The sequence below is a fragment of the Lactuca sativa genome, chromosome 5, assembly GCF_002870075.4.
Source record: "Lactuca sativa cultivar Salinas chromosome 5, Lsat_Salinas_v11, whole genome shotgun sequence".
Taxonomy (NCBI): domain Eukaryota; kingdom Viridiplantae; phylum Streptophyta; class Magnoliopsida; order Asterales; family Asteraceae; genus Lactuca; species Lactuca sativa.
In genome coordinates this window covers 60,116,290-60,127,692 of record NC_056627.2, presented here as the reverse complement: position 1 = coordinate 60,127,692, position 11,403 = coordinate 60,116,290, and the positions used below count along the sequence as shown (strand labels likewise).

Sequence of the window (11,403 nt, the reverse complement as noted above, 5' to 3'; positions counted from 1 at the left end):
AAGATTTTTAAGTATACCTCGTTGTTGTGTCTAATTAAAGCAATAATCGACCTAGAAATGACGAGCCTTAGGACCTGTTCCTTGTTTGGTTATGGACTTAGGGCAGACTCATTAGTATCGACAGTTTATTAAAATTTTAATTGTGCATAACTAAGGCACATCGAGCGAATCTTAGGAATGAATCAGACACGGAACCAAACACACGACTCCGTTTGAGTCATCACTATTAAATTCATAGGTTTAATTGCATAAACTTTTTCTATGAATTACTTGCTAATGCAAACATATGGAAGTTGAGAAATACTATACTTGAAAACCAATGAACTAATTTAACGACACTCGACTTACATCCAATTACTAAAAGACTGATGTCCCTTTTATCTTTGAAAATTCTATGACAGAAAAATGCCACCTCACAGATCTGCCAGACGCACTGAGAGAACACAAACAAATTCACCCCTGCCGCCTCCCCAGTTTGTTCCCGTTATGTTCCAGGCTGCTGTTACAGCCGCAGTTGCAGCTGCTATGTCTCAAATTAGCACTGATGGTGCCAGGAGGACAGGGAGCGGTATTAACGTCTCTACTCAAGGGGATAGCCAAGGGCGTTCGAAAGAATGTTCCTATAAAGACTTCACAAATGGCAAACCCGCTTCTTTCAATGGAAGTGGGTGCGTCATTGATTTGATGCAGTGGTTCGAGAAGACTAAATCCGTCTTTGAGATCTGTGCATGCCCCGAATTACACAAAGTCAAATTCGCAGCCTGCACATTCTCCGGCAGGGCCCTCACTTGGTGGAACGGCCACGTAAAATCGCTGACACTCTCCATGGCTAACTCGTTAAGTTGGGAAGACTTGAAAACTATGATGATGAAGGAATATTGCCCCACGGGTGAGGTGCAAAAGTTAGAACAGGAATTGTGGAACCTCAAGATGACGGGCTTTGACCTTGTAGCTTACACCACCGGATTCAATGATCTAGCACTCCTCTTTCCTGCGATGGTTACCCCGGAAAACAAGAAGGTGGAACGATATCTCTGGGGCCTATCATCCCAGATTCAAGATAGCGTGTTGGTCTCAAAGCCAACCACTTTTGAAAGTGCCAAGGAGCTGGAACAGCAACTCATTGATCATCGGGCCAGCCATGTCACGGTGTCGACCACCTCTAATCAGGCAAAGGGAGGAAACAACAATAGAAAGTTCTGGAGCAATAAAAAGAAGCAACCGCCACAGGACCCCGCCAAGAAGCAACAGACTGTTGCTATCCGTGCAGCCACCACTGCTACCACTCCGACATCACCAAAGAAATATGTAGGAAATCTCCCTAATTGCAACAAGTGCAACTTCCACCACAATGGTTCTTGTCGGGAAATACACTGCAAAAACTGCGACAAGATGGGGCACACTGCTCATTTCTGTAAAGCGCCAGCGAGACCGATCAACCAAGTTGCCAATAAAGGGGCAAGCCAAACCTGCTATAGATGTGGTGAAGAAGGACACTTCAGGAGGAACTGCCCCAAGGCACAAGCCCCTAATGTTGGAGGTGTAGGGAGAGTCCTGGTAATAGGACATGGGGAAGAAGTCGAGGAACCTACAGTGGTTACCGGTATGTTTCTCCTCAATAACACTTATGCATGCGTACTATTTGATAGTGGAGCGGAGAGGAGTTTCGTGAGCCACCAATCCACACAATTACTAAAACAAAACCCCCAGTTATTAAAAGATTCATACGTCGTAGAAATGGCAAATGGAAAGGTTGAGCGCGCTAATGATATATACATAGGGTGTACCCTCACTCTAGATAACCATTCGTTAGAAATCGATCTAATGCCAGTCACCATAAAATGTTTCAACATCATCATTGGTATGGATTGGTTAAGCTCTCATCGTCCCGACATTCTATGTTATGAAAGGGCCATTCGCCTTAATCTGCCAAACGGAAAAACCCTTCTCATCTATGGCGATAAACCCACTGCAAATTTGAAAATCATCTCTTGCGTTAAAGGCCAAAAGTACCTCCGAAAGGAATACCATGCATTCTTAGCCCACGTCGTAGACAAGAAACAAGAGGTGAAGGACATCAAAGACATTCCAGAAGTATGCAACTTCCCAGATGTATTCCTAGAAGACCTGCCAGGTGTACCACTCGCATGACAAGTCGAATTCTGAATCAACTTAGTTCCCGGAGCTACCCCCATTGCCAAAGCTCCATACCGCCTAGCACCAGCAGAAATGCAAGAACTGTCCAGCCAGTTGAATGATCTGTTGAGCAAAGGGTTCATTAGACCGAGCTTTTCACCTTGGGGAGCACCAGTCCTTTTTGTAAAGAAGAAGGATGGATCATTTCGCATGTACATCGACTATCGAGAATTAAAGAAACTTACCATCAAGAACCGATATCCCCTACCCTGAATCGATGACCTTTTTGATCAACTTCAGGGAGCAAGTTACTTTTCAAAAATCGACTTGAGGTCGGATTATCATTAGCTGCGAGTTCAAGAAGAAGATATCCCCAAGACGGCATTCAGGACTCGCTATGGGCACTACGAGTTTGTAGTGATGCCATTCGGATTAACAAACGCACCTGCAGTGTTCATGGATCTGATGAACCGAGTGTGTCGACCCTTCCTAGATAAATTCGTGATCGTGTTAATCGATGATATCTTGGTCTATTCGAGGAGCAAAAAAGAGCACAGGCAACACCTGCGACTAGTTCTCGAGACTCTAAGGACCGAGAAACTTTATGCTAAGTTTTCGAAGTGCGAATTTTGGCTCCAAGAAGTGGGATTCCTTGGCCACGTGGTAACCAAGGAAGGAATACACGTGGATCCCTCAAATATCAAGGCGATTGAAAATTGGTCAGCACCTACAACGCCAACAGAGATCCGACAATTTTTGGGACTCGCAGGCTACTACCGAAGGTTCATACAGAACTTCTCCAAGATTGCTAAACCCCTTACCACTTTGACTCGGAAGGGTGTGATGTTCAAGTGGGAAGATAAACAAGAATCCGCCTTCCAAACGTTAAAACAAGCCCTATGCAACGCGCCGATCTTCTCCCTTCCAGAAGGAACTGATGACTTCGTGGTGTATTGCGATGCTTCAAATCAAGGTCTCGGTTGTGTGCTCATGCAAAGGGGGAAGGTTATCGCTTACGCGTCACGGAAACTTAAGACCCACGAAGTTAACTATACTACCCACGACCTCGAATTGGGAGCAGTAGTGTTCGCCTTGAAGATCTGGAGACACCACCTCTACGGCACAAAGTGCACCATCTTCACCGATCACAAAATTCTTCAGCATATCCTCAATCAAAAAGAGCTCAACATGCGACAAAGAAGATGGGTAGAGCTACTCAACGATTATGAGTGCGAAATCCGCTATCATCCGGGTAAGGCTAATGTTGTAACCGATGCACTAAGAAGAAAAGAATATTCGGGTCGCCGGGTAAAGTCATTGACAATGACGATCCATTCGCACCTATTCACACAAACCAAGGAAGCCCAAATTGAAGCCTTGAAACCAGAAAACGTGACAGGTGAGGCATTAAGAGGGATGGATAAAAACCCAGAAGTCAAGGAGGACGGAGCTCGCTACCTCATGAACCGGATCTGGACACCGAAGTTCGGTGGGTTCCGAGACGTTGTCATGAACGAAGCACACAAGACACAATATTCCATCCATCCAGGTTTGGATAAGATGTATCTAGACCTCAAGAAGTTGTACTGGTGGCCGAATATGAAAGTTGAGATAGCTACCTATGTGGGAAAGTGTCTGACTTGCGCCAAGGTCAAGGTAGAATATCAGAAACCATCAGGACTACTACAACAGCCGGATATACCTGAGTGGGAGTGGGAATGGATAACCATGGACTTCATAACCAAGCTGCCTAAGACATCAGGTGGACTTGACACCATATGGGTAATCGTAGACAAATTGACCAAGTCTGTGCACTTCCTACCAATAAAGGAAACCGACAAGATGGAGAAGTTAACCAGAACATACATTAAGGAGATTGTGCGACTGCATGGTGTACCAATATCCATTATCTCCGACCAAGATAGTAGATTCACCTCGCGATTTTGGCAGTCCCTAAAGAAATCTCTGGGAACTAGGCTAGATATGAGTACGGCCTACCATCCATAGACCGACGGGCAGAGCGAGCGCACTATACAGACGTTAGAAGACATGTTGAGAGCCTGTGTGATAGACTTTGGTAAGGCATGGGACACTCATTTACCGCTTATCGAATTTTCCTATAATAACAGCTATCACACTAGCATTAAAGTCGCTCCATTCGAAGCCCTCTACTGTCGCAAGTGCAAATCACCTCTGTGTTGGGCCGAAGTGGGGGATACTCAGCTAGCTAGGGGGCAAGTCCCTGATAGCACCCTCACTGGTCCTGAAATCATAAGGGAGACCACAGAAAAGATCATGCAAATTTGGGAAAGACTAAAGGCATCTCGTGATCGACAAAAGAGTTACGCAGACAAGCGACGCAAACCTTTGGAATTCCAAGTCGGAGATCGGGTACCACTAAAAGTTTCCCCTTGGAAAGGAATGATACGTTTCAGTAAGCGTGGGAAACTAAACCTCAGGTACATCGGACCGTTTGAAATCCTTGTCAGGATTGGTCCTGTGGCGTACAAACTCCGATTACCACAAGAACTTAGTAACGTACACCCGCATTTCACGTATCCAACTTAAAGAAGTGTTTGTCAGACGAGACATTTGTAATACCTCTCGATGAAATCGAAGTTAACGAAAATCTTCACTTCGTGGAGGAACTAGTCGAGATCATGGATCGGGAGATCAAAAGAACAAAACAAAGTCGTATTCCCATTGTGAAGGTTCGTTGGAATGCTAAACGAGGACCTAAGTTCACCTGGGAACGCGAAGATCAAATGAAAAAAAAATACACACATCTCTTCCCAAACTCTTGAAGTCCCAGCCAAAACGCAAACTTCGGGACGAAATTACCTCTAACGGGGAGATGATGTGACAATAGTCAATTTCGGGTCAAGTCAAAGTCAACAAGTCAAACCAGAAGACCAAATTAGCCCTTGTATATTAGGGTTTACATTTTTTTTTACTAAACAACTCACTATTTTAACCAGAAAACATCATTGGAAATTTTGTATGCTTAAATTTCCATAGCCGTGAAAATGCTAAACACTGAACCAAAGCGATAAAACACTATTGCACACTCATCGGGAGTGTGTAAGACGCTAAAACATGGCATAACGGGGCTTACGGACCTTGCATTGCGAAGCCGGACACTCAAAAATGTCACAAACGAAACCTCCCTAAATTATATTCACTCTATCTCTCTCTATTTCAAATCTCTCCCAAATCTCTCTCAAAGGTTCCTGTAACTTTTCATAGTCTTTCGGGTCATCCCGACCCTTAACCGGGTCAAAAACCACTTAAAACGGGGTAAAAACAGGCGAAATACGCTAAAAGACCCGAAACCCCCTTTTTAGGGCCGAAGCCTCTTAGGGTCGAAAGTCCTCTTAGGGACCAAACCCAGAGACTACTGAACCGAAACCAAGAGGACCAAACCCGAAGGGTGCTCTCGGGCCCGAACCTCGCACAAGACCCGAACCCGAGCCTCACTGGAACCGAACCCGAAGGTCCTCTCAGGACCGAACCTCGCAACCAGGGGACCGAACCCTTCGTTCCATTTCGCCTTCGCCCCATTTCGCTTCCTTCTACTTTCGGTCTATTTCGCCTTCGGGCCCAACAGCTTCAGGACCGAACCTCGGCCAGGACCGAGAAGTCTCGCAGATTTTGCCTTTCTTCCCAGTTTTCGACTAGTTTTGCGTTCTAAGCCCGAATTTAATTATTTTAGGATGGGGTTTTCAACCAAAAACATATTTTTACATATAAAACCCCTCATCTCATAATTAATCACGTTTTGGGGCATAATGCTTATCCTAGAAGAGTGGGTGAAGTACAAGAGGTGGAGTGTTGACTTTTCTTTAAATTATGACACAAGCAACCACCATACCCACTCCATGACTAACCCACACTCCTCCCCACCATACATTGTCACTTCCTTGTACTTTTTACCTCTCTCACAAGTTATTCCCACGTTTTTAGAGATGGACACTCATCCTCTCTCCTCATTCTCACTCACTTGCTCTCATTTCACCAAAGATTAAACACTTTTCTCTCTCAATCCTCTCACCAAAAATTCGAGATTCAAGGGCCTTCTTCCAAGTTTTCTCCCACTTTTGGTAAGTATATTCATCCTCCACATAATTATTTCACTTCTTCTTACTCCAAATCATAGATTGCTTACACGAATTCCAACACATTAGTGTTAGATCATCGAACCTTCAAGACATCTTCTTAGTGTTCTTGAGTGGAATACTATATTTCTCCATCATCCATCTACTGAAATCACTCAAGGTGAGTTCATACCCCTACATTTTCATATTTTCTTAAGTTTTAAGAGGGAGAATACAAGTTAAATCATCAAGAACACAACTATATGTTTCTAACAGCATACATCAGAAAAGTTGGACTCCATTCACGGACTGTTTTCGTCAACTAAAACATTTTTGTTTTCAAAACCGTACAAGGTGAAAGTACTTCAAGTTCTTAGCTTTAAAATGGTTACTTGCACATCTCCATACAATTTTTCTACAATTTATGGTGATTTTTGCAAAACTGCCTATCATTTCAAGAACCAATCCGGACCAGTCTGTGTTTATGGACGTTTTCACCTAAGTTGGAGGTCACTAAAAATCATGGAAAAATTTATGAACAAACTAGACTCACTAAACAAACTCCCAGAATTTATGGATTCTGATTTGGATCTATTATGAAGTTTTTATAAGTTTTCTAATAACAATGATCGAAGCTGTTACTAACAGAAAAATGCTAACATATTATTATCACCTTGTAACATGTTGAGCAAGGTGTATATCTTTATGTGAATGTATGTTATTACAAATGAATGACATTTTATCTTGGTATATGAAAATGCGTCAGTTAATAAATGGATTTTGATATAGATATACATATGAAATATAAAGGATAACACGATTGTTGTAATCAAAGTACATCCATTTTACTCAAACAATTGAATGAACTACGTTGAATATAGTTTACGTACGTTACCATTACTACCCTTGTTTTGATAAACTATAATAGGTATGGTTTATGATACATTACATAACACACCCATACAAAAAGTGTACATTTATACAATAAGGGATTTTCATTACATTACACGTAAATTTGTTAAAGACTTTGTGAGACATTTGCTTCAAATATACCATTAAGTCCTGTATTGTAACCAGAGTCTCCTGGAGGGAGAGCGTGATAGTTGTATATAGATCTATATTGGGCTTGACAAACCCACACCTTAACTGCATACAACAGTTAGACCGGCAGGTCTGGGGTGACAAATGTCATAAACATCTACGACGCCTGAAGAACGTCGTTTCAGGCCAACTAGGTCATAGCATGGTTATAATAAACTCACAGAAAGTATTAACAAACATAAGAATTTACGGGAATTTCATTTATTTCAAATGTGTATATGTCGATTTACACACATATCATTTTCTATTAGTAAGAGAGGTTACTTATACATTTTGGTCTTCGGATATAAGACTACATTACACGTTCTAAGGAAAATATCGGATTTTTCTGAAACAAACATGACATTTACAAGAGAAAGACTTTTATCAAGTTTGAAAACAAAAGCTTATGAACTCACCAACCTTTGTGTTGACACTTTTTCAAACAACTTGTATTCTTAGGAAATCACTAAACATGTATCAAAGTGCATTTTAAGGATGGGACGTTAAGACGTCAACATTTCATGTTTTGTCAACATATTGTAATTGATTTGGAAACATGTAACTCATACAATGATGTAACTCTTTCAATTATATATATGTTGGTTGTGTTTGCTTAAATTACTATTGCAATTGTGGTTATGATACTATACATGAAGTCCTCCACCCCCGGACGTTTCCACCATCCTTGGTTTGGGGGTGTGACAAAGCAGGTTTAGCGTCTCTGAACCCGAATTTCTCGAGCATATCTTCCACATACTTGGCTTGATGAATCAGGATTCCGGCTGAACACTGTTTGACTTGAAGCCCCAAAAACATAGTCATCTCCCCCAATGAACTCATTTCGAAGCACTTTTTCATGACGTCCTTGAACTCATTGCATAGCTTAGGACTTGTCGACCCGAAAATGATATTGTCTACATATATTTGAACAAGAATCTGGTCTGCACCGACATGCTTGATGAATAGGGTTTGATCGATAGTGCCGCGGGAATAGCCATGGTTGAGCAAGTGCTGTGTGAGGGTAGCATACCAGGCTCTGGGAGCTTGATGCAGCCCATAAAAAGCCTTGTCTAACTTGTAGACATGGTTAGCAAGTTTTGAGTTAACAAACCCAGGAGGTTGGTCAACATAAATCTCCTCCTTCACTTTGCCTTATAGGAAAGCCGTCTTGACATCCATTTGATATACGATGAAGTTCATATAGGAAGCATAAGCGAGAAAGATACGAATAGCCTCCAAGCGTGCCACCAGAGCATAGACTTTTGTATAATCAAGACCCTTAATTTGTCTGAACCCACGGACCACCAATCTCGCCTTATTATGAACAATGACACCCGAATCATCTTGCTTGTTCTGAAACACCCATCTAGTGTCAAGAGATTTCTTTCCTTTAGGCAGCTCCACCAACTTCCAAACCCCTAGCTTTTCGAATTGATTGAGCTTGTGATGCATGGCATCTACCCAGCGGGCTCATTCAAATCCATTTCGACGTTCTTGGGCTCTATTTGAGAGATGAAGCAGGAATAGAGACATGTGTTGACACCTCCGCTCTTGCTTCTCGTTTGAACTCCGTCGCCCAGCTGGCCAATAACGTTTTCTATCGGATGATCACGCTGAATGCGAAAGGGGATTGCGTGACTAATATCATTGAATGAAACAGGAAGATTATGGATATTAATAGCTCCGTCATGTGCTGAAGAATCCATGGTAGATGTACCAGCTTCGAGTGGTGAATTTGCTACAAACTCATCTGTGATATGTTCAGGAAAGAGAAGTTCCATTAGATTTTGAGTGACAGCGGAAACATCTTGGTTCATGAACCCTATTTCAACAGGAGTTAAAGGAGTAGCGTCAGCATCTAGAGCAGAATGTTGTGTTGGGGACATAGGAGAAGTAGTTGAAACAGGTGACTCCACCGGAAGATCAGTAGCACAAACCAATGGCGGTCTGTAAACAACCTTTTCATCTTTGTCTTCAATGATTGTCTTCGAGCAAGAGGTAGACCCAGCTTGGTTATCAGACGACACACTAAAGGATTGGACTAGAGATGTGTAGTCAAATAGCCAATCAAGACCCACCCTAGCGTCCGTCTCATTCTCTTCAAGCCAGCGGACATCGAAAGACTCAATGATTTGCTTCGTCTTCTTGTTGTATACCCGGTAAGCAGTACGAGTAGTGTATCCGACAAAATAGAAATCATCATCTTTAGCATTGAACTTTGGGTTTCATTCCAAGTGGAGAAGGGTGCAAGGGTAGCCAAATACTCGGAAATGGCTGACAGATGGCTTGTGTCCAAAGACAATCTCATACGGTGTTTTCATTTGGGCTTTGTTCATCAGGACACGATTTTGAGCGTAACTAGCTGTATTGATCGCCTCCGCCCAAAAGAAAACTGGAAGTTTAGAATCACGAAGCATCATCCTTGCGGCGTCTTGTAACGTCCGTTTCCTTCGCTCGGCAACACCATTCTGTTATGGTGTCCGGACAGAGCTAAATTGACGCACGATCCCTTTCTCGGTGCAAAAATGATCAAGAACAGGGTTCTTGAACTCTGTTCCATTGTCCGTACGAAGCGCTTTCACTTGGTGGTTGGTTTGGTTCTCGATCATCACAATGAACTTCTTGATAAGATCTGCGATCCCAGCTTTGTTGGACAGAAAGAAGACTCACGTGAAACGAGAGAAATCATCTATCTCAACGAGACAATATGAATTTCAGTTGATGATGAGAACGTTGACCGGCCCAAACAAGTCCGTATGCAATAGTTGGAGCACCTGACTGATGGAGTTGACCTGCTTTGGCAGATGTGGTTTCCGATGATGTTTTCCTTGAGCACAGGAAACACATTTTTCAAAGGTAATAAAATCTCTGACAGCCAGACCGCAGACCATTTCGTTCTTAGCAAGACGATTCAGATTCTTTGCACTTGCATGGCCAAGTCGACGATGCCACAACTTTGCGTGTTGTTTTGAGACTTTGGAAAAGAGACAAGTGACTTCATCGGGTACATCGTTGTTCATGTCGATAATATAGGCATTCCCATCCCGCTTTCATTTTATGAGAATCCATTCCTCCAGGATGACAATGTCCGGCTTTAATATTAGACATTCTTTATCGGTGAACTGTGTTGAGTAACCCTTGTCACAGATTTGGGAGACACTCAGAAGACTATGCTTCAACTCAGAAGCGTAATTGACATTCTCAAAACTGAGCACTCCGTTGGTCACCGTTCCCTTCTGCGTTATTTTTCCGCCTTCTCCGCCCGCAAAGGAGACATACCCCTCATTAAATGTCTGAATGTCGCGCAGTTGGGAGATATCTCCAGTCATATGCCAGGAGTCGTCGTTGTCGACATACCAGGGTCTGACGACATTCCTCCGCAACTGTCCCTGCACGATGAGCGGAATCATTTAGATTTGGGTCTCAGGTCATTACAGACCTAGGTTGACCTTTACCTTTCACAGATTCATCTTCCATATTTTCTTTTGATACTCCTTTTTCAACAGATACAGAGGAGGATGACGATTGATCAGATTTTAATTTTGGCATCCATTGATATTTAGGTTTTGAAACAGTTTTCTTTTTATTTTTCTTTGAGCAGGTGGATTTTCTACTCGAAGAATTTGAAGATCCAGATCTACTCTTTGATGAAATCGACTTTGGCTTAGCTTGGGTTGATTTTGGCAAACTATTTATGAATTTATTGAAAACCTGTTTGTTCATTTGAAAACTTTCCATTTTCTTGTTTTGATTTGTTTTCCAGTCCTCATCTCGAGAACGGGTTCTGGAGGATTTTCTAATTAAAGATCTTCCTCTAGACTCATTCTCTCCCCTCTTTGACATGTGATTCACAAACATTCGGTTTAAACAATTTCTAGAAATATGACCAGCAGTACCACAATTGAACCAAATTTGTTTATTATCGTTGGACTGAGTACTGCTCTTGTCAGATTTCTAGTTTTTATTGTCTTTTCTAGCATTTTCACATTTGCATGAACAAGCACTAGATTGTGTAGCAAACGTGGAAGATGTAGAAGCATTCAAATCAGATTTAGCAATTTTATCAGAAACAACATCATTATTTTCAAAA

The 11,403-nt window shown here is 42.3% G+C and overlaps 1 protein-coding gene across 1 annotated transcript; it reads left to right on the top strand.

Moving 5' to 3' along the window:
* Positions 1-405: 405 nt before the first annotated feature.
* On the top strand, positions 406-2,151 carry LOC111907768 (uncharacterized). The gene is made up of 2 exons (XM_052771575.1): positions 406-1,603; positions 1,799-2,151. Exons 1-2 carry the CDS (start codon positions 406-408, stop codon positions 2,149-2,151), a joined length of 1,551 nt encoding a protein of 516 aa, XP_052627535.1.
* Positions 2,152-11,403: the final 9,252 nt, after the last annotated feature.

Bases quoted from the DNA above. Each gene is read 5' to 3' on its own strand.
- LOC111907768 (XM_052771575.1), top strand. From the start codon at position 406: ATGCCACCTCACAGATCTGCCAGACGCACTGAGAGAACACAAACAAAT. The intron at 1,604-1,798 runs GTATGTTTCTCC...CCCTCACTCTAG, and splicing joins GGAACCTACAGTGGTTACCG to ATAACCATTCGTTAGAAATC.